This window comes from Condylura cristata, unplaced genomic scaffold (genome assembly GCF_000260355.1).
Source record: "Condylura cristata isolate star-nosed mole 26May11 unplaced genomic scaffold, ConCri1.0 scaffold00025, whole genome shotgun sequence".
NCBI classification, from domain to species: domain Eukaryota; kingdom Metazoa; phylum Chordata; class Mammalia; order Eulipotyphla; family Talpidae; genus Condylura; species Condylura cristata.
The window spans coordinates 11,699,476-11,723,390 of NW_004567126.1; the positions used below are offsets into that span (position 1 = coordinate 11,699,476).

The window sequence follows — 23,915 nt, forward strand, 5'->3', positions numbered from 1 at the left end:
TATGTGAGGATCTAGGAGGCAGGGGCTGAGTTGGCTTTGCAAAGTGCCTTGCACACTCATGCATGAGAGGCGGCTGCGTTTGTGCTGGAGGTGGAGGAACGAGCTAAAGAGGAAGGAGTAGAAGAGGAGAATGACCGGGGTCATTGGCTGCTACTTTCACAACACTGTCAAGCCAGCACTGATAACAAGGAAGGGCTCAGGTTGGGTTACAATGTGCCAGCAGTCCCACAGTTCCTGCTTTTTACTTATGAAGAAAATCCTGCACAATAGCTCTTGCTATTCCCATTTTCCAGACGGAAAGTAGAGTCTTGAGTGGCTCGGTCAAAGTCCCACTGCTGGTGAGACAACTGAGGTGATACAAGCAAAGTCTTCCCAGATTTCACTCCGTGGCAGGGTAGGTGCCTCACCCCTCAGCCTCCTCTGCTCCTGTCTTCTCATGCCTTAAATCTCCTCTAAGTTCCTGTGCTATGAGGCCCCAAACCAGATTTCCTCTTAAAGTTCCCTCGCTCAAGTCTGTATCCACCCCTCGGGTAAATTTCTTGCTTTATTTTACTCTTTTACTTTCAGAAACAATAAGCATGGATCACTAGTAAATGAAAATAAATTTGCACCATTTCAGAATCTAGGGGAAAAAAAAAAGATCCTAGGAGGAGTTGTGTTATATTATTTCATCTGATCTCTTTTGCTTGCCCCTATGTCCTCACTTCTAGTATCCAAGACCTCATATTCAATTTTTTACCATATATTTTATTTATTTTACTATTTCCGTTCTTGCTTTGGGCTCTATCACAATATTATTTCTCTCCCTTTACAACACAATGAATTATAAATCTTCCACTCTGGATCACACTAAACTCTTCCAAATGTATTTCCTGGATGATTTAGTCCCGGTTTCTTCCCATCTGAACTTGGAACTGGTGATTAACTATGGCCCTCGTTTATACTTGTCTTAAAATCCCACCATAAATTCCATCGGTTGTTCCACCAGTGTTTTATTGCTTTGATTTGTGGACTTGCCCAAATGAGACTTTCCTTCGTGTCCAGGAGGTTGACCTGGAGGAAGTCAAAATGTCTGAGGATATAGCTTAAATATCTAGCCAGAGGTAATAGGATGAAGTCAGTCTCTAACCAGTGAATTCATTACACCAAGTGCTTTAAGAACCTTTTGCTAGAAGTTTACACAATTTTCATTATTACTGGTGTTATTTGGCCCGCTGAAGAATGACATCTTGTTATTCCCTTTGAAAGTATTTCAACACCAATACCGAGGGCTCAACCCCTCATCTGGCTCCCTTTGCTCTCTGTGACTACCAAATAAGATGGTACAACTCTCTGATCCCTAATTCTTCTGTCCTCAAGATTACCTTCCCTGGCCGAACACTGGGAAAGCAAAATGTTCAATACCAAAGGAGGCACTGGTGGGTTGGGAGAGGTGGCCCCCACGGTCACTGTAAAACAGTCGCATTGTCTGCCTTCTTTTGAAGACAGAAGAAGAGAGAAGACAGAGTCAAAACTCAACCATATAAATGCCTCTGAGCTGAACACCCCTCGCTGGTGTCCTGAGGGCGGGAGGAGATCAAACATTATATAACATAAGTAATGCCATGTAGATAAAGCCACTGGCATGGTGTCTGGCCTCTAGAGCATAGTCCGGAAAGGGGGGGTCCACACTCTTTCTTCCTTTGTGAGGTCGTAGGCCTGTGGAAGGAGCTTAAAAATGCCTTTGAGCACTTTTCAAGTTGTTGAGGACACAGAAAGGATCCCAATGGCCCACCCCCCCACTCCTACCCCACCAGCCCATGGCTCCCCCTCCCTGCTGCCTGGCATTGGGCCCAGAACACATGGCAGCAGCTGTAGTGCTAGGAGACAAGCTTCCATGGAAAACCAAGTAAAAGGACTGGGAAGGAAGGCCTGCTACAAAACCACACCTTTGAGACTGGCAAGGCTGTGCCTTTGAGCTGCCTCAAAGAGATGTCTAATCCTTTGCCTTCAGACACAACTACTGTAACTCTTTTCCAAAGGGAAGGAGTTTTGCCTTCTTGGTAAGGCTATTTCGGTAGGATTAGTTTTAATCCCTGCTCTGTAATTCACTTTGCCAACGATTTGGATGTTCTTTCTCCTTCTACTGGCACCAACTCTACATGCTGCAATTTTCAGACTCCCTTTTGACCAGGTTGTTGTGTTTGCTGGTCTAGCCAAGGCAGCGTCCAGCCCATGGACTGGAGGCTTGAACAATGATTTTATTTTCTGTACCAACAGCACCAATGCCTAGGAGAAACAGGCTATTTTTACATAGTGATGTAACTTGCTGCACACATGTTAAGGTTCTCCATTTGTTAAATATAGTTCTTTCTATTTTGAAACTGAAAGAGTTGGCTGCAATTTTGAAAGGTGGGACCCTGCAGAGGCCGGGAAGAACATGCCTGATGGACATGGCAGACTGTGAAACCACTCTTCTTAAAGGCAAGGATGGGCTCATCCGGGGTGGTGAGGATTCCTTTTGGGATCAGGCGCTCTTGCCTCCACTCTCTTTGTGGCTACAATCTACAGGACCAGGCACAGTGGTGGAGTGTGGTGTGAGCTGTGTGTGGTGGTGGAGAGGAGGAAGAAGTGGGGTGAGCTCCAGATTGTGCACTTTAGGATTCTGGTGCCATTCGAGATACAGCTAGTGGGGGAGAGGAGACAGACACCTCTCCCAGGTAAGTGTTTCCACAGTGAAGAGGAACCAGGTAAAGGGACATCTGCCACCAGGGACAGTCCTGCCTTCAGCTATGAGCCCAGAAGTATGAGGGTAAGGACACCAGCTGCAGCTCAGCTCCCACAATACCTGCGGGGACGATCACTCTCCTCTCGTTGGTGGTCATGTTGGGGGGAGGGGGGCCGTTCTTCTCGTCCATATAGCTGTTGTAGTTCATGGCGTTGGACTCGCCTCCACCAACCAGCTTGCTGCATTTGCTAACACTGCAGTCCACGGGAGACTCCCTGCAGGAGAGGAGACAAAACCCAGAGGAAGTGACCATGGTCATAGCGCCCCCTGCCAATGACTGGGTTAACTGTGCAGCCATTCCCAGTCCCATCTGGAGCTGTTGCTGCTGCCTTATTTCTACCCTCCACGCAGCCACCAGGGTTTTCTCCAACTCCCAGCCCAATCCTATAATTACTCTGTTTAAAAGCTTTTGGCAGGTTTCTCTGCCCTCCCTCAGCCTGGCTTCGGTGTCCAGTAATGCTGCCCTCCCACCCTGGCTGCCATTCTCATTTTAGCCTCGTTGCCCAGCCACCTACACCTTAGTGACACTGGCCCTCTTTGCTCCCAGACACGTCTTCTCTATGCCCTCTTGACACCTCCCTTCTGCCTTGTGGCAGAGAAGACCCCCCCTGGACACTATTCCTGTACACTTGGCATTTAGCCCAAGACAGTTGGATGTGGCTGGAGTCCTAGGAGACCCAGGTTCCACGGAAAACAAATGCAAAGGGCCTGAGAAGGAAGCCGAGTGTCATACTGTTCAGGCGCCCTATCCCTGGCTACACTGGAAGTTTCCTGCGGATGATGTCGTTGTTTTCTTGTTTCAACTATAAGGTGCATTGTATAGAATGTGAGTGATTAGTATTAGAATGAGAGTGAATTATTTCTATGGCATTTAAAAAATTATTTATTTATGCATACCGAACTGGGGTACAGGCCAGAGGTGCAGGGGCTGTGAGAGGATTCACCAGACACAAGGTTGGGAGCAGAACAGACAGATCGATGAAGTACACTGCTGAGGGGAGCAGCAGGTAAGTCAGGAGAGGTCTGCCACGCCATGTGGGTCACCTCCCGGGCAGGCGGGGATCGAACTCTTGTGGAAGTAGCTTTAGCTTCTCAAGCTGTGCTTTAACCCATTGCACCACCAGGGAGGGCCCTCTATGGCATTTTTTTAACTCTTTCTTACACACTTTTCTATTTTAATTCCCAGTTACACTCCAGGAGAGGCACAGCAAGGGTGAACAGCACTTCTTCTATGGTTAAGGAAACTGAGAAGTGACGTGACTTCTGGGATTAGGGGGAACCACCCAGCTTGTAATGGTGGAAGCAGGAATGAAGACTCAGCCTTGGGGGTTAAACTTCTCTATCAAGGCGCATACACAAAAGTGCTGTTTGCTGAGTGAAGGAGGGGTAAACTCCAAGAGTCTCAACCTGATGGAGAGGCCAGGCCTTGCGGTGCTCTGCAGCTACCACGCCCCCCCGGAGAAGCATATGGAACAGAGCAAGTCACCCAACCGCTCTTGGAAGTCTGGGGCTCAATTAGCACCTGGTGTTTCGCAAACTGGGAGCAGAGAGGCCACTTAGTCAGCTCAGCTATGGACAGTTGTCTGGAGCACTGAACCAACACTCTGCATGGAGCCATCTGGTGCCCCAAAGTGACTGGCAGAATCTTACACATGTCCCCCGCCAGCAAGGCACCTGGCTTCTCCCAGCATGCCTGGGGAGAAGTGCCACCCTACCCTGCCCTCATCCTCCACTCTGTCACTCAGAGCAGCAGGGCCAGAGAAGACAAGGAATATCGGGAGCAGGAAGCATCAGTTCTGGCAACCTGGGAGACAGCCAGTCCTCCCCAGAACTCCAAACCAGGCCTTCAGACCAAGTTCAGATAAGGTTCAGATTACAGCCAGCCAACACTGGCTGCAGACCTCGCCCAGCTTTCCAAAGGCCTGCCTGCTGCCCTCCCCTCACCACTGTGGGCAGGAGGGAGCCTTGGGGAGGCCTTCAGGGTTGGAGTGGTGCTGCGGGGTGGGGGTGGGGGGTTTGTATGGGGGGGGGCTGCCCTTCCAGCCACGTGGTGGCAGCTGCCCACAAGCAGGGAGAGCCTTGCATCAGCCAGAGCAGGAGCCACAGCCCAGCAGGGCGGGGACTTGGGCAGGGGGGTGGGGGGAGACCCGAACACATTCAATAAAGAAAATTAAATGAATTTGTTTCCTAATCTGAAAGGAAAAAAATATCGAAGATCACTTATCATAGCTGGGAGATAAATGCTCCACTGAGATATTAGAAGTCAGACGGTAATTTTTTCCTGATGTTTTACAGAGGGGAACATGGGCTGAAAATGAAAATAAGATGTATAACTTACACATGTTAGAATTTAAGGTTTTACTATTCGCCTACTGTTTTTCCAGGCAGAGAACCAAGAACCAGCCGTCAGAGGCCCAGATTGTTGAAGGTTTAATGTCCCCATGGCAGTCTGAGAGGAGGCAGTAGCACATCGGGGCTTTTCACCAGAGTTTGGCCCTTTGGCTTCTGCTGCTGAAGGACTTGGCCTGAGATGAAGCAGTCCCAGAAAGACCCTGGTCCTGAGTCTGAGCTGCGCTCTGGCTGAGCTCGCCAGGTCCCACACCCTCCTCAGGGCTAACCGCAAGCGGGCGCGTGTGCACACAGACACAAGAGTGTGCACGCACGTGCACCCAGACACATGCACACACGTGCACACGTGTGTGTGCGCACGCGTGCACACACACACACACACACACACACACACACACCCGCCTATGGTCTGGCGGCCTTTCCCAGCATACTTGTCAGTTGTGAAACAACCAAGTGCAGCAGAAGTTTGGAGGATTAAGTTGGCATTGAACCAAGACAGCAACGTTTTCATTGGCTAGGAACTCTGTGGCAAAGGGTGGGGTTGTCAGAGCACACACTTCCCCGGGCGGGTGCTGGAGTGCAAGGGCTGTGGGCAGGGGCGAGGGAACTTTCAGCAAGGAGAGCAATGTTCCAGGCAGGGGCATGCTGGAAGCGGTGCGGGGGGAGCGGGGGGTGAGGGTGGGGGGCTGGCTAGCTCCTGGGGCTGTCCTCCCACAAGGAACATGGAGACATGAGCTCTGAAAAAGTTGTTTCTGCACTGGTCTGGTCCAGGGGATTTCTGAGCCCCCAAACTGACCCCTGGCCATGCAGAAGTCAGAACTGGAGAGATCATGCAAATGAAGTGACTGTGTGCAGGCTCCTGTCCCACCCAGGACTGGGAATAGAGAAACGTGAATTTGAGAGAAGCTGACTGGCACGTGACCTGGGAGAAAAGGAGCTAAGAGCACCTGAGAGATCAGCACCTGCTAGGGTAAGAGGTGGGTGCTGGGGAGGCAGGAGGGGTCAGCGCCAGAGGACAACGTCAGAACCGGTGCTAGGACCTGGGCTCTCTTGCTGGAGAGGCCACTGGAGGCCATCAGTGGTTGGAACCTCTTGTTTCCATCCCAGAGAAGTCCTCACATTTGTTTCCTCTAGCTCCTGTGGGCACACCTGTTTCCCACTGTTTCCCACTGGGCAAGGTGATCTTGCTTGGTCACCTGCCCTTGTGTGCTTCTCCTCTGGAGTGAGGCTGTGTCCTCGGTTCCAGATCACTCTGCTAGGCGGAGCCCGGCACAGGCTCTGGACTGCTTCTCATGCCTGGCTTAGCCCGTCTGTGACTTCTTCAGCAGAGAAGGTAGGACAACCGCCCCTTGACGGCTGGCCTGTCACACAGCTCTACAGTCTGCAGCTCCGGAGCCCAGCACACCCCCGCACGCGGCCATTGGGCTCACCAGCCATGGCTAAGGGTGGGTACAGGTGAAGCACAGCATAAAGGCTGCTTTTTAATGAGGCAGCTGGCGCCTCTGAAGAGGGCCCCGAATAAAAACAAGAGAGAAGGAGGGGGGAGCATGGATGCAGGGGAAGAGACAGCCATTCAGCTTGCCTGCACTGCTAATTTGTATTGAGACCTGCACTTACAGCTAGCATGGGACTGGGGCCCACAGCAGCTATTAGCACTGGGACAGGTGACAAGAGGGCCTGGAGCACCACAATAGAGCAGGGAGGAGGTAGGCACTCGGCACCTCCACCTCAGGCCAAGGAGAGCCGTGCAGGGAGGCTACAGCAAAGGGGAGGTAGACTCTGCAGCCCTGTTCTTGCGTCTCACCTCTGGACACAGGTGCTTTGCTCCACAGAGTCCAGATCTGCATATTTAGGGGACATTGTCTTACAAAGACTGTTGCTGTTTTCCAAACTGGCTTGCAAGCTGCTAAGCGCTTTAAAACCAAGTGAGAAATAGTTGGATGAAAGGAAACTTCAATGCTTTCTCCTAAAGGTAAACTCTTTAGACTTTATGCAATATCTTCTCTACCTTCTATTCAACCCAGATGACTTAACTCAACATTTATCGCCCAGATCCCCAAATCTGCAGCCCAGACTTATTTACTCTGAATAATACAGTGTCCCAAAAGTCATACCACTCATGTGGCAGTTCAAAGGTTACCCAAGCCGCACAGATGCATTAGGACCTCACATGTGTCTTCCATGTGATGAGTCCATTGTACAAAAACCAAGCAATCGCTCTTGTCTTTAGACGTTCCAAAGGATGCATGTGTGGATGTGTGTGTGTGACATTTTTGCTTTTCAAAACTAGATGCAAGATGTTAAAAGTGAATTTAAAGAAAAGAAACCACCCATTATAAAGCCATCACCCTAACCAACTGCTGTTTTCATCTCCATACATCATAGGGTGCCTCTAGCTTTTCCAGAATCCAGAGCATGGCCTTCCACCCAGGCCGTGTGTGACATGCTTCATACTGCAAGCTTCTAAATGAACCCAGGAAGGTGCTTTGTGGCCAGAGAAGCACAAGCAACAAGTGCGTGAGACTGATTGTGCTGTATGGAAGTCTCTGGGGGGTCCTCAGAGGGCATCTGGGGCCTGGGGGAGCCATGCAAGGGGGGAGCAGGCTGCTGGGGCCTCAGGCTCTGCACTCAGGCACACAAGGCAAGCGGACACTTGCATTTCCCCACCATAAACGATATTCTTTCCTCCGTGGGAGGTTTCCCTAGTCCCGTGGTTGAGACAGGATACAGCTGAAAGTTATGTGCAGACCACAGTTTGGATCAAGTTGCTGAAGTCACATCTAACACAGAACCTATGGCCCGTGCCTCTTCCAGACACACTCACCCTAACAGACACCCCACTACTAGAAGAAAGGAAGGAGAGTAAATCTCCCACTGCCTGAACTAACCTTTTCCCCAGATCTCACACCCTCCCCTTGACCTTTGTCTTTGGTCCAAAAGGACTTGTTGCTACAATAAAAGGCAGGAAGACATGTAGCTTTAGGCACACAAATACTCTTCTAGAGACTCTAGTATCTGTGGAACCTCCAATAAGCATGAAAAACCAAGTGAGAAACCCAAGTTACCAAAGAACCTGGAGAGAATTCACTCTGAACCACAGGGTAGTCCCAAATATTCTAGCCCCGTGCTGTCCTTTCAGAGTGGAATATGAGGGCTTCTGGGTGGTAGGTACAGGGGATAGGTCTCAGCTTATAACGCTATCACCAGCCACTGCAGCAGAGTTCTACCCCCAGCCAGGGAGGTGACCCACATGGTGCAGCAGACCTCTCCTTTGCTGCCTGCTGCTCCCCTCAGCAGTGATTTCAGTAGATCTGCCTGTTCTGTTTCCCACTCTGTCCTTGGTGAGACCTCTCAATCCCCACATCTATGGCTTTTAAACCACAGCTCTTGTATGCATACGTAAATAAAAAATAAAACTTTCTAAAAATTTTAAAAAGTGGAATATCAGCCACATAGGTAACTAAAAATTTTCTAGTAGACACGTTATAAAATTAAAAAAGTAGGCGAAAAAAATTTTAACAGTGAATTTAAAATGTACTGCTAAACTAACTTCATCGTCAAAAGGTTATTTCAACATCATTAATATAAAAATGAATTAATGAGCTATTTTGCATTTCCTTCCATACTCAGTCTTCTAAATCCAGTATGTATCGGACATTCAGGGCACAGGTCAAGTTGTAACCACGTTTCAAGTGTTCAACAGCAACCTGTGCAAGTGGCTTCCACGTGGCACAGCACACATCTAGTCCACGAGCTGAGAAATCCTAAATCACAACCTCTGCTCTGGTTTCTGAGGCTGAAGTTAGAACTCTTTTGCCTTCTGAAAACCAGAAACGCAGCACCATTATCACTAATACTCCGGGAACTCGAGAAGCCCAGGTTGGAGGGTGAGATATTTAAATTCACTGGCATCGTTTCATTGTGTTACGTTTGATGATCGAACTGTAGGGCCTGACATAGTCTACCCCAGGCAAAGATCTTTCTGAAAGCCCTTGCTCTCTGCTGCCCTCCGGTCCAGCCTACACGAGAGAAGCATGCGGAGGATTTACGAGGTGCTGGTGATGCCGTGTCTAACCTGTGGTTCTGAAGGTCCACTGTGTCTTCTATGTCCCACCAAAGTGAGGCGAGGTGGTGAGGTGACATCTGTCTTTCTGAACCTACTTTGTTACTCGCTGTTAGTCTGGCTCAATCAGGCAAATCAAAAGCAGGGGCTGCTTTGTGCCATGAGAACCTGGTCAACACTCGGCTGCTTTGGGTGTTCGCACAATGCTCCAGCAGCCCTCTGATATGACTGGAGTAAGGAAGGATTTGACAAGTGACTTCTGAAAACCGGTTTCATTGGGGGACACTTTTTGCCCAGGAAGATTAACTCAGAGGCTTTGGCATGCCTAGGAATAGGGGACAGAGCAGTCAGTTTCAAATGCACAAACAGACTACTCGTTCTGGGGCACTGTCGCCCAGCTGTGTCTGTCTTAACTCAGGAACTGACTTTGAGAAAGCCTCTTCACCTTGCATCTGGCTAGCCAGGCATGTGGGTACTTACTCACTTCACAGTGATCTTCTGAGCACCTATCATGGGCCTGATACTGTTCAGTAATAAAACAAAGCCCATGTTTTCCTGAGGGGTGTAACAAGAGCCAGGAAGAGGGGAGAAGAATCAGTGGCAGGTAATGAGAGACAGTGCTGTTCTAGATCAGATGGACAGGCAAGAACTCTGAGAAGGTGACATCCTGGGAAAGACCTGAAACAAATGAGGGAGGGAGTCAGATGTCTACAGGGAGCAGAAATATTCCAGAAAAAATGCCAAGCATCGATACCCGGGAGGAGGCTCCTATGTGGGCATGTGTGTAGGGTCCAAGAGCAGCTGGTGGGACTGGGGTGCAGGAAAGGGGTGGGAAGGAGGGAGGGGAGCAGGTGTCAGAGGGAGGAGGATGGGGCCCACAAGAGACGTTGGATTTTCTCAGAACTCATTCAGGGGTTGGAGCCAGAGACTTAAATACTTAAAAGGGTGACTGGCTGCTCTCTGAGGAACAGACTTTGGGAAAGCTAGAGGGAGTGGAAAAACAGGGCTACTCCCTGGACAAGGGAGAGAGCTGCTGCTTGGGTGGGGGTGAAAGGCAGAGGCTGATGGTGGTTGGATATAGGCTACCACAGACCAAGGCCTTCATGGGTGGGGTCTGGGTTTCTAACATGCTCCTGGGGTCAGGCCAGCTTGGAAGTCACTGCTGAACTGCCTTCCTCAATATTGGGGGGCAGCAGAAATAAGCAAGTGGAGCTAGAACACCATATCCAGTTGGAGAGGGAGGGAGTGGGAAAGTGAGTCACAGGGCAGGAGTCAGGAAGCCTTGGTCCTGATGGGAGATCACTGCCTCCCGATCCCAGACTCTTCCCCACTCCAAGTCCAAATTGCCTTTATACGCCAAAGTGTAGCTACAGAAAATACCTCAGGGGACAGTGATATAGAGCAAAAGAAAACCTGGAAAAAAGTTTCATAAACTCTGCCCTACTGAACTGCAAGGAGAAATTCATTATCCATATTATCTATGAAAAGAGAAACTCATTCCAGAGGCTCCTGGCTTAGAACCTCTGAACCTTCCTGAAATCCTAGGTTCTGGGTGGTGGCTGTGATACCAGTCACTGGTTTTGGCTAGTGGGATTGCAATGTGGTGGGGCTGACTGTTCCACAAAGGGCTGAGACCAGGGTCTTGTCTGGGGGAAGTCTCCTTCCAGCCACCAGCTTGCTCTCTTTTCTCTTCTCTCTCTACAGTGGTATCTGTAGAGACCTCATCCACACTCTATGGAAAGAATGTCCAAACCTAACTCCAACCCAAATATCACGTGAGCTTCAGTTTCCAAAGCCTAGGAGGCAAGTGTACCCAAATGTTCTACTGTCTGCTGTTGACTGGTCTCATGGGGACATTAACATCTCTTCTCAAAGCCTTTCTCTCCCACCTCCCCTGGTTGCTAAGGCCCTGTACTTCTTGACAACATACAAGCTTCAGTTACCTTTGATTCTTTCTTCTCACATCCCCTTCCCTAACATGCTTTAGTAGTTACTCACTTAACCTCATGAATTACTTCTCTGGAATGTCCCTCATGTAACTATCTCTTTTATTTCCATAATCATTACAACATCATCCTAGTCCAGAACTTGGTGATTTCTTATCTGGGATATTTCTCTAGCTTATCGTTTGGGCCTCCCCCACCCTGCCTGCTCTCTAGTCTTAAATTGCAGCTCTGATGATGCCAAGTGTCACTTCTGTTCTAAAGTTGGTGTCTACCTATGGAATAATTTTCATGTTTAAAACAAATTTATTTATTTATTTATGCTTACAGAATTGGGGTACAGGCTAGAGGTGTGGTGGGTGACAGGATTCACCAGAGACAGAGTGGGGAGCAGAACAGGCAGACTGACAAAGTACACTGCTGAGGGTAGTAGTGGGCGGGTCAGGAGAGGTCTGCTGTGCCATGTGGGTCACCTCCCTGGCCAGGAATCGAACTTGTGCTGCAGTGGCTTTGGAGAGCCTCATAATGCAGTGCTTTAACCTGTTGCACCACCAGGGAGGGCCCAATTTCCATATTTTTTAGCCCCTTGGCTCACTCTCCATTTTTCAGTCTGTGCTGCAAATCCATTCATAGATTGTCCCACGCTTCATGGGTAAGAAGACACTTTCTCTTGGCCTTCCCTGGTGGCGCAGCAGGTTAAAGCACAGCACAAAGAAGCTTAAGCCACTTCCGTATGAGTTCGATTCCCACCTGCCCTAGAGGTGACCACATGGCGCGGCAGACCTCTCCTGACCCGCCCGCTGCTCCCCTCAGCTGTGTACTTCGTCGATCTGCCTGTTCTGCTTCCCGCTCTGTCTCTGGTGAATCCTTTCACCCTCCACATCTCTGACCTGTACCCCAGTTCTGTATGAATAAATAAATCTTTAAAAAAAAAAAAAAAAGAAGACACTTTCTCTCTTTCAAACCTCTGCTCATAACCATCGCCCTCATGATGGAACTCTTTTGAGTCCCAGGTAGTGTCCTGCGTCCTTTCCCTTCAGCTTCCACGATAGCCCTGTACCAATTCTGCCAAGTGTCCATAGACCCACCAGCCCTGTTTTGGGGAAGATACTGATGTTCAGGGATTCGAACATGCATTTTATGAAAAGGCAGCCCCTAGACCAGTCCACCAACAGGCCACTTCTCTGCCCACATCATTTTCTCTCTTAGACTTTCTTCTTCCATCTCTACAAGTGTAGTCCTCCCTGCCCCAGGCTTTCCAACTGCACTGTGACCTCCCCTGTATGGTGAGCTCCTGGTTGTTCTCATCAACCCTGGACTTATGCTGTAAGAATGGTGTGGCCTTGCTCTGGGGCCACCCACCCAGAGAGCTTAAGTGTCTCAAACAGGACAAGGAAGAGAGTCTAGGTGCTAAGTTATCTCCAAGAGGGCCTGGACCTAGGCTGGCACAGTACAGGTGCTCAGCAGGCCACCAAGGCCTCTGCAGTGGGCCTCAGAGAACCACGTCTAAGGCCTCTCTGTCAACTAAGATTCCCTGCCCAGCCCAGAGCCCCACCTGCTGCAGACACCCTGAGCCCAGGAGCCAGTTGGTCAGATGTGTCTGACTCAGACACTTGGGGAGTGAGAAGCCTCAAGCCCCCCTTCGCAGCTCTGAGCTTGGAGCAGCGCAGGGCCTGGTGGGCTTACCTGGATCCATTCATGTGGTCATACTCTCGCTTCACATTGACCCTCACTGGCTGGTTAATCCACTCTTGCTGGGGGGGCAGAGGGTTGATTTTGTGGGGCTGCCCGAAGTCAGGACTCCCTGAGGCGGTCATGTCGGCCTTGGAGAGATGGGCGGCCGCTCCGTAAGCCGAATCGAAGAGGGACTGGTCGTCGCTCACCACCGACAGAGCCTCCTGGAGGATCAGAGAGAGACAGAAAGCCGGCTGTCATTTTGTGTAGTCAAACGGCACTCTCCCTCTGAGCTGCAGAGTGGCCCAGCGCTGCCCTTGGAGGCCTACGGCCCTGTCCCTGTTGCTTTTGACTCATTCTCCAGGGGGCAAGTTCAGCAGCGTGGATGGTGAGCAGGGAGTCTGGACAGTGGGACCCTCAGGAGTGTGTCTACTTGCTGGGCCTGTAGACTGGGGCCTCGGAAAGAAGGTTGAGAGGGGCAGGCCGAGAAGCCAGGTCGCACGACAGGCTCAAGGAGCGCCATGGCTGAACGAGGGCTCAGGGCCACGGGGTCGCCTCTCAGCAGTGCCGCTATGAAGGGGCATGAGCACAAGCACTTATTTTACAGGCAAGGTCAGGGGGACGCATCCAGAGAATCAAGTATCAGCTCAAGGTCACACAGAGGAAGGGTGGGGCCAGGCTGTGGCCCCATCTAATTTCAGTTTCGTTATCTGTAAACAGGATTAAGAATAGCTTTTTTCAGAGTTGATAGATGGACTAAGTGAGACGAGGTAGGTACAGGTGTCTCCAGCTTGCTAGCTGTGCCCAGCAGTTTGCTCAGGGGCCCTGGGGTGTGCTGGTGTAAGCTGCACATGCACAATCTGGGTGGAGGCTGCCGGTCTCCTCGAAACAGAGTGCTCCGTCATGCTTTCTTGCCTGACTCCTTGAGATGACAGTTTCCTGTCTTGTTGCTGAAAAGTCAGTCAACACAACAAGGAGGCTGGAATCTGAGCTCGGTGTGGGGGGAAACGGGGAAAACCCTCTGAAGGAGGTTGTCCTGTCTCTCCTGCAGCAGCAGGCAGGTTTGACCTGTGGAGACTCCACATTGCACTGAACCGCACTTTCCCCAGAGATCTTCTACCAACCAAAGCATACTAAGATTGTTCCATTCTTTCTTTCTTTTTTTTTTAATATTTATTTATGCATACAGAACTGGGGTGCATACGAGCCAGAGGTGCAGAGGTGGTGAGAGGTTTCACCAGAGGCAGAGTGGGGAGCAGACCAGACAGATTGATGATGTACACTGCTGAGGGGAGCAGCAGGTGGGCCAGGAGGGGGTCTACCATGCCATGTGGGTCACCTCCAGGGTTGGGGATCAAACTTGCACTGAGGCAGCTATAGCCAGCTTGCAGTGCTGCGTCCTAACCCACTGTGCCACCAGGGAGAGCCTGTTCCATTATTTCAAGTGACATCACATCACAGGAGCCCCGGGACAGGAACAAGTATGATGTTCACTCCGTCATATAATTACTCTAAATTAATTGACCACTTTTCAGTAAAGATGTAATAACCTATACGATAGAATTAATTTAGGATGTATAGAATCTAGAGTTATGCAATCTATAATTGTCTGGATAAGAAGGAATAATCCACAAAATGCTTACAATACTCTCTGACACAGAGTAAGTGGCAAACAATAAGCTTTGGCTAAATTCATCAGAGGATTCAAGTTCAGAGTCTCTTAGGCCACTTGCTGAGGTCCTAATCTGTCCCTTAAGATTCATATGTTGAAGCTCTAAGCCACTACCACAGAATATGATTGCATGTGGATGTAGTTTTTTAAAGTGATGACGTTCAAATGAAACCAGGGGTTTGGGTGCTGATCCAATTCACTGTGCTAATATCCTCATAGGAAGAGGAAACTTGAACACCAGATACAGGGATGAATGCACACAGGGAGATGATGTGGAGAGGCAGTCAGAGGGACCCCTCTGCAAGCTAGAGAGGCCTCAGAATTCCACTGGCACCCTGACCTTTGACTTGCAGTTTCATGTTTCAGTGGAAGTTTCCTCTAGAATATAGTTCACAGTTCACTCAAGTAATAGCACCCCAGGGAGAGACAACTCTGATTTACTCAAGAACATGCACATGTCTCCTCTATCCAGGCTATGTCAAGTCCAAACATGTATGCTTCCCCTGAATCTCTCTTCAGACTTTCCTCTGTGACCACACACCTCCATACCTCCCTGTGCAGTCCACCTTGCATATTCCCCGGTCAAACCAAGGTGATCCAATTCACTGTGCTAATGTCCTCAGTGAAAGCTGTAAACTTCACTGTGACCCTGCACAACTCTGCTGGTACCTCTGCCAGCTCACTCCTACCTACCACAGCTTTACCTCAGCTGCCCCCATGCCTCTCGTGACACCCCCGGCTGTACCTCCTGCTCAATGCTCAACATTCTCACTGCTCCACCAAATAAGCCCCACTTGGGTACACGTGTGTCTTAGCGTTCACTAGTCTGTGCTGTGAGCATCTTTTCTTTACCCCCCTGCTCGGATGCAAGTCCAGCCCATTCTCTTAGGTAAATGAATTCTTCCTGACTCCATGAAATCCATCCTGATCATACCCTCTGACTCATTGAGCTTCTAAAAACCCGATAAGATTACTGCTTGGAAGACACACACACACACACACAAAGTCAAGAGTTTTAAGTGTAAATAAGAGTTTCAGGACCTTAAGCTTTGAGTCTTAGTAAGCAAACTTAGACATGTGTGCAATAGCCACACATTACACGTATGTGACACACACACACTTTTCTGTTCGCAATCATTGGTCAAAGGACTTCTTAATATTCTTGGTAACACTATGGAGGGCAGAACTGGTGGTTGATGGAGGCTGGGAAGAGAGAGAAGATAAAGGAGAACTGTTCCTTACCTGGCCTGCTAGACTGAGTTTAGAAAACCTAATATGGGCAGGGGTGAGAGATGAGGGACTGCTAAGTAGTAATGGCAGATTTAGGGGAGACGAAACCCTAAGCAAGCTGATCTGAGGCCCTAGTGAGAAAATAGAACTGGAGAGGAGGATATTCGATGCAAGGAAATAACTCCCTTTTTGCCAGATAAGGCTGAGAGTTACAGGAGCATCTTTTGACCGTGCCCTGGGGAAGTATGCCACCGCCGCTATGACAGTGAAGAGCAGGGACAGTGAAGTGCCTCCAGGTGGCTCTGAGGACAGTGGGCACAAGAGGGGAGATAGACATGGGGCAGGAAGAAGCCCTGGCATGGGGCACGGTGCTGGGTGGAGGCTGACAGAGCGGTGTGAGCACAGAGTGTGATGCTGTGGGCTCAGGGAACACAGCAGGGGACAGAGAGCAGTGGGTGTGGGAACCCAGGTGCAGGTTTGGTCAGGTAAGGAGCTGGCAGACATCTCAGCTGCATACTTGAAACGTGTCACACACGTGTAATGTGGCTATTGCACTCCTGTCTGACAAAGTTGATTACTTTTACTTAGACCCAAAGCATTTTAAGGTCTTGAGACTATTATTTACACTTAAAACTCTTTACAGGCATAAATACATTGTGGTTGTTCCAGCATCTTTCACTGAGGAATTGGCAAGTCTTTCACTTTGGGTTGATAGACAGTACATGGAAAGAAGATCAGCGTTAAGAATTCACGACCTATCCTGAGTGACTCAGTTCCTTCAGTTTTTAAAGACTTGACTTCTACTGATGAGGACACCACACTGGTCCTTTTATTCAGGGGACACAAGGTATTCTGCTAAAGACTTGTGTTTCCTTTGGAGCATGCTGTACAGAAATTGACTTCAAAGAGGAAAAGATAGAAGGTGTGGGCTCTAACCCTGGCTGGTGTTCAGCTCTGGGGTTTCTCCTTGACCCAAGAGCTCTCGCTGCCTATGTGGGTCCAGAATTGGTCAGTAATTTGATTCTGAGATGCTCCCTTTGCTTTGCTAAGTGTTGGAAACACCAAGTCTGTCATTCCAGATTCTCTAGTCCTCAGGCCACTGAGGGTTAGACTCAGAGAGAAGCACATAGTCGTTTGACTCCAAGCAATGGAGTGGCCCAGAATGCTAACGTCCTACCGGATCCCTGTACCAGACAGCTCAGGCAAGGCACCTACGTGGCAGTGTGAGTTCTGAGCTGTGCAGACAGCCACCCTGGTTGGTTTGGTCAGCCTGCCTTCCTGAGATGACCTGCTGGTCCAGGCAGCAGCAGAGGTACATGGCCATGGGGCACTTGTCCTCCTTTGGGACTCTCCTTCCTGCCCAGTTTGGATGAGGTTCATTCATAATACCCCCAGTGTGCTCATTCTAGAAAATAGAGCGAAGCAGACAATGATCAAAGCACTTATGAAATGGATTCGATTATAAGTGTAATCTAATTTAATCCTCCCAGCCATTCTAATGAGGGAAGTATTATTGTCACCCCTGGTTTTTTGGATGAGAAAATGGTTATTCAGAGAACTGAACTCACTTGTTCAGGTCACAGTAAGTGAGTATGATCTGGGGTTTAAATTCAGGCTTGCCTCTTGGGCACTGCCTGAGTGGGCCCTCATCTCCTTGAGGGTGACTTGTGCTTGTTGAAGTTCAAGCGCAGCCTTTGGATGCAAAGAGACTTGAGTTTCCATTAATTCCCATGGGTTCCTCATGAGTGTATCCCCTGGTACAATTTGTTCATGCTCCTCAAGCCTCTTCTATCATCTGCAAGATGGAGCTAATAGCTATAAATGCCGAGTAAAGACACAAATCAAACACTTAAAATTTTTAGGGCATATAAACACTTCATAAAAAAAATTAACAAAAGATGCCCAAAGTTGAAGGATGATGTGAGAAACTGGAGTTTGAGTGGGACAGGGGAGAAGATAAAGTCTGAGAGACCTGCTTTTCCTTAGCATTGGTTATTTTAAAGGAACCAAGGATGCCCAAGGTTCAAAGTCAGCAGGTTTGCGGATAAAAGACTTTGAGATGCACATTCCACAGGTTTCTAGAGAATGGGGCTTACTCTCCTGTTTTGTTTCCCCTCTTCCTTTTCAGACCAGTGACTGTTCCATTGAGGTCTCAGTCCTGTCTCTCTTTCTGGCTTCTGAATTCTGGCCTCTAGGTGGCATAGATAAGGCTCTGTTAAAAAGGAGTGCCAATGGGGAAAGGAGACTGGCACCTAACTCATCTTTCTGTTGACACATGGCATGAACAGTCAATACCAGAAATACCAAGTTATGTCTGTGAACTAATAATAATAAAAACTGCGCTTCTTTGACAATTGCCTTATACATACATATACATAACCTTCCCCTCTCCCTCCTTCCTCCTTTTTTTCCCCTTCCCTATTCCTTTTTTCCTTCCTCTCTTGTTTCCTCTCTTCCCCACCACTCAACTGACAAGCCCACTGGTGAACCACATGTTCACCACATACGGTGTGGTTCACCAATGGGCATGTCAGTTGAGTTATGGGGATGTATTCAGAGCATTGCGACGGTGATGGTTTGACTGATTTTAATGTATTAATGACAAACAAAGGATTGTATAGCTGTACCAGAGTAGCAAGGAAAGGAATGTTTGAGAGGGTGTGCTGAGGACTCTGCCATTCTGTTCAGAATATAATAGAGAACTTTCTGCTGTCTTCCCTGTACAGAAAGAAGCGCACACAAACTGTCCACCATTATGAGCCAAAGGAGTTAGAGAAGGACAAGTCCAGGCTGTCAAGGAGAAGAACTCTTTCCCTTCCACCAGCCTTACACTGAACTTTTCGTCCGAGCACAGACAGTAACCTAAGACACGGGACCCCAGAAACACTAATTCAACACTGATTCCTCTCCTCTCTTTTCCTCCTGGTCCTGAATCTGTAATGATGCACTCCTGTGACTGCCGGGTGTTGGGTGGTAAGTTCCGGGAGGACAGACCAGCTGTCCTTGACCCCCAGACCAGGCCTCTGCATCCAGCTTCTGCAAAGCTGATCTCTGGGCCCCCAGGCAGCAAACTGGATTTGGCTTTTTATTACACTCTTTGCATAATGACAGGAAGTCCCTTCTCTCACCAGCCAGCTAGAGCATACAAAAGATTACAGGGAGCAAAGTGCTCTCTGTGTTTTGAAAACCCGTGGGCTCTGTGGCAGCGGAACACTGGGGTAGAGTCTCACGACAGACACATCTGAAGTCTCACAAGGGGATGGCTGCTGTGAATTAATTTATCTTGTGTTTCTCCCTCTTTTCTCCTTGCCAGTTATGTGTCCCCTTCTTGCTCATTATTTCCATCCCCAGAGGTCAGGTGACAAAGGGAAGGAGGAGGTTAAGTTTTATTAAAAGTTGGATAAGGAAGACGGTGGAAACATCCATCAGTCAGCAAATACTAGCTGACAGTGCTCCGCACGGAGCATCCACAGGTGACACCTGCACTGTAGGTGGCCGTCTGCCTCTCCCCAACATGGCCACAGTGGTGTTTCCAATCTTTGCCATTCCCCATCATCAAGAGGCAGGGTCTACTTCCCTTCCCTGGAATCCAGATGGGACTTTATGGCCGCCTGCATGAGTGGAGGGTGGCAGAAGTGACCTTGCATGACTTCCCAGGCTAGGTGATAAAAGGTGTTATGACTTCCACCTGCTTCTTGTTCTCTCTTGGGCCTCTGGTCCTTGGAAACCAGCCACCTTGCTATGAGGAAGCCCAAACCAGCCAAGCAGGGGGGATGAAAGGAGAGGCCACAGGAGACGAGCCGAAGCCAGCAGCCAGCAGCCGCCAGCCATCTACCTCCAGACTTGGCTCAAGTAATCTTCAGCTGTAGGTTGAGACAATTCATGGGCCTAGGAGTGCTTTTACACCACGTCCGGCAGGAATTTTGTCTACAGCCACACTTTAATCAGCAACACCCATATTCAAATGACACAGCACATCCTCATGTGAGCATCCTTCTCACCAAGGTCTCTGGCCCTATATGGCAGCAGCTGGCACCATGACTGGCTAGATGGGAAACTGAGGCAAGAAGCAACTTCTCTGGGTTCATACCTTGAGGGAGAATCAATTTCAGCATTAAAAGCTAACTCCTTTGATAACCGTACAGTGCAGTCACCCCCAGACTAGCAACAATGAGAAAAGAAACCAGGACCATTTTTTTAAATTAGAAAGAACAGACTGCATATTATGTGGTGACATGAGCTGGAACAACTACTACCTCATTGAGCCTCTTAAGATGTTAATTAAGCTCCTCATATTATTGAAAAGGAAAGGGAGGCTTAAAGACAGTCAGTGCCTGCCCTAGGTCCCTCGAAAGTGAACCTCTAAGCTGGGAGCCCAGCAACAAAACTTGCCCTCTTTCCTCAAACAGTCTCTCCTGTGTTAACTCCGCTCCAGGCTGTGTGGCACAGCCAAACTCGGGAGCTTGACTATTTTCTGAAGTATTTTGTTGAACTTTGCCCCTTTCCCGCAGCCTCCTGACTCCCTCTCTATCACTGAAACCTTCATTTACTGGGGGACAGGGCTTCTGCAGTGGATGAACCCAGAGAATGGCCGCTGGCTGAGTTCCGGGAAGATGGAATTAGCATCCTTTGCAGATGAAAGTACTTTATTTAATGGAATTTAATAAATTAAGGGAATGAGCCGATACGAGTTCAGAAAGAGGGTCTCTGAGCTCTGGAAAGACACGCCATGTAACAGAATCCAGAGCCGCGGCCCTCGGCTAATCAGTCTCCCATTAGATGCTTCTCCAAGGTCTCCTGTGGGTATTTACCTTTGCCTGTTGACTTTGAGTTTTCACAGTCACTTTTTTGACCATAACCACATTTAAAGGGCATCTCAGAAGATCAAAGTTAAATTCTCCTCCCACAGAGAGTGATTTTACTGCTCAAAAGAAAAAAGTGCTGAATATGGAGACTAACAGGAAAGGGGACAGAAGGCTAGTGGGAGCCCCAAGAAGGGAAAATGGTGCAGCCTGCCTGACTGACTGTTTCTTTTACCATAAGTCTGCCCATTCTGACAATGACCTATTATGTGGCATTCTTTGCATTTGAATACCTGGGACCATGTTTTGATAAGATGGGGAGAAGGGGTGTGTGACCTGACCACACAGGTGGATGGTCTGGAGTCTAGACACAGGGCAGTGAGGGCAGATATTGAGGCTCACTCTGGCTCGATTAGCTGTTCTCTTTTGTGTGATGGGGCTGCTACTCTCCTGCTAGCTCTGATGGGTGGGGAGGGTTCAGTGAAGCCCTCACTGGAGCAAAGGGACCATGGTGGGGGTGGGGGGGTTGTCAGTTATCCAATCAGTGCAAAAGTCAGATGCCTTCAGGGAAGGGCGCAGTCTTGGGCGATAGGAGCACTCAGGGAAGGAACCAGACGCCAGCAGAAGTGGTTCCCTGTTTTTCACTGCCCTTCACTCACACTGGGACTGCCCTCAGCCTGATTTCGCAGGGGTGGCTATACCAGCTGTGGGATACTTCCATCTGGGCAGCCAGAGGCCTGCTGCCGAGTCTCTCCTTGCCCTTGTCTGCTGGGGGAACTAAAGGGTCGATGGTTGACATGCCAGTCAAGGCGTCGGGGCGCTGGTACCCAGGCCTTGCAGGTGGTTTTGTATTTGAATGTTTTCCCTGAACTGGAAAGCGGTTTTCTGACCACAGAGGCAGTGGCACGTGAGGTTCGTTGAAGATCTGGGCCACGCTGGGCTGGGAACAACCTCTTTCCCACAATGGATCCCTAACCTGGTTTGCTGCAGAGGTTGTCGAAGAGCAGAGGGGGAAGGAAGCGGAGCACCTCTATGCTCTCTTCCCCGCCCTCCCCCCCACAGGGTGCCGTTTTAAAAATCTGTTCCAATAAAAGGCACCAACGAGCAGCCTGGGCAATGCTGAGCTTTATTGGCTATGCAACTTGGGCGAATTACCTAACTTCTTGGTTCCTGGAAAATTTTAACTGTCTTCTACCAGACGTTTAACGCTCTTTGACGCTGATGAATGGCCACACTGCCCTGACCACAGAGAGCTGAAAACTTGGAAGCAGCGTGCTCCGTGGGGAGCGGCTGCAGCGTGTCACGAGTCTGTATTTTATCCACTGCAGAAATGGTGCAGTCAGGATGACGTTCCTGAGCTTCTTAGTGGGAACCCTAAGAACTTCCCTTAGTGTCTCATCTTATGGGTCTGGCTTGGTAGCTCGACTGAGAGGCTCAGTCTGGGCCTGCGGTAAAAGAAGTCACCATGGAAGGTGAGGGGAGGCAGGGGAGTCAGTGCCGATCTGAGACAAACCCCTTTCTTCCCCCAAGACAGACATTGATGCACCAGGGGTGGAAAAGGCACTTTGTGCAGCTGCTGTAAGTTCTGGGGAGAAAAGGAAGTGTAGGTGGTAAGTGCCCTTGGGTGCTTCTTTGACTCCTGGGGTCATGGGAACTTTCCCACCCTTTTTCTCAAAGACCAATTCTGCCTCCAGAGGGGAACAAGTCAGTTGTGTTCACCGTTCTCACCTCCAGTTGCTAGCAGAGTTTCTGGCACCTGGAAGGTTTGCAATTGCTTTTCTATTGGCCCCCAGAATGTGACGGGAAACACAGATCCCTCCCCCAGCACCTCCAGAACTGCCCCTCCCACCTCTCCAGAATGCCTATTCTCTCTCTGCTGTGAGCCATTCCCATTAAGCCTTACCCCCAGGCTTGTCCATTTCTTCCTACCAGCTACATCCAGTGACCATTTCTTGCTCAAATTTAAACACAAAGCTACTGACCACGCACTCCCTGCCCCCACCTCCCACCCCCAACCAGCACTTGAAGTCCTGTTCTTAGAAGCTGTGATCTTATCCGGCAATTTCCTCATGTGACAGTTTCCGTGGCAACTGGCGCCCTCATCATCACAGGAAGCCCAGGAGGAGACATGTACACAAGGGACCCTCTGCTCTCTTCCCCCCAGTCCTACCCAGGAGCAGCCTGGCGGGAGGACAGAAACCAAACCAGCCTCGAGAAACGGGTGCGAGCCTCACACACACAAGTCAGGATATGTGTCCCAGGCACCAGTTGGGTGATGGGAGGGTGGGGAGACTCTGAGGGCAGACAAGGACTAGCATGAGACTATTTAATTTCATGTCCTCAAAGGGTGCTGGGAATTGAGGCCCCCAGACTCCATTTCCCAGTTCTTAGTGGCTGTTTCCTGTCTATGCTTGGTGACCGCTCGTCCTGCTTATACAGTATTCCAACTCTCACATCTGGCTGATCCATTCTTTCCAAGGTGTTTAGTTCTTTGGCGGCCCCAGAGCGTGTGGTGGCCATACTGCTGCACAACTCGTAGCTACGACCTTGAGCATGGGCGTGTGAGGGGGAGGCGATGCCTGGGAAGGTCACTGTCTGGGCGGGGTGCCTTCTGCTTTCTGCATTTTCTTCTATTCTGCTCTTCTGTTCCTCTTCCTGCTCATTTTTGCCCTCTGGCTTCACATCACCTCTGTTCTGCTCCCTTTCCTTCCCTCTCTCCTGTTGTGTCACCTGCATTTTAATGTCCCATTTAAAATAGTTTCTCAGGATATAAGGCCTCACAGCCCTCTTAGCTTTTGACACACACCTGATGTACATTTCCCTGGGTCTACCTATGTAGAAATCAACTTTCTTCTTTGCTCAATCCAGCTGTCCCTGCACTGAAAATTATCCTCATAATCTCTGCCTCATCAAATCTTATTTATTCACCAGGTTTTTATGGAGCACTTACTATGTGTCAGGCATTCAGCTTGGCTCTGGGAAGACTCAAAAAATCACAGACCTCCCCGCAAGGACTCAAGTCTCAGAAGACTGACCTCCATGACAATGCTGTGTGGGCTGGGTGAAAGGACAGTAAACGAGGGGCAGAGGAAAGACCTCCTGGAGGAGAGAGGTAGGTGGAAGGGGCCTCTCGGCACACCTCAGTTCTTCCATCCCCTTCAGGAAGTTTCCCTGCCCACTCCAGCCCACAGGAACCTCTCATTCTGCTGAAGCCTGTATGCATTTTCTTTCCACCTCCAATTCGCATTTATTCTAGGTGAGCTCATCACATTGCTTTATATTTTTTTCACTCTTCTACTGCAATATTTCATAGGTTCATAGTCTCCCTCTTGAACTGAATTACAAACCCCTCAAGGACGGATTTTCTTTGTGGTTTATCCACAGACATTATTAACACTTATTAAGTGTCTTGGTT

General features: G+C 49.4%; 1 protein-coding gene across 4 annotated transcripts in view; it reads right to left on the bottom strand.

Annotated features, from left to right (window-relative positions):
* Positions 1-23,915, bottom strand: part of FLI1 (Fli-1 proto-oncogene, ETS transcription factor) — a 122,834-nt gene that overhangs the window by 39,989 nt on the left and 58,930 nt on the right. For all 4 annotated transcript variants that reach the window (XM_004689103.2, XM_012729962.1, XM_012729960.1 and 1 more), the window contains exons 2-3: positions 12,809-13,020; positions 2,828-2,982 (exon numbers count right to left, since the gene is read on the bottom strand). In XM_004689103.2, the coding sequence (XP_004689160.1) occupies positions 2,828-2,982; positions 12,809-13,020 (367 nt within the window). The remainder of the gene's footprint in view (positions 1-2,827; positions 2,983-12,808; positions 13,021-23,915) is intronic.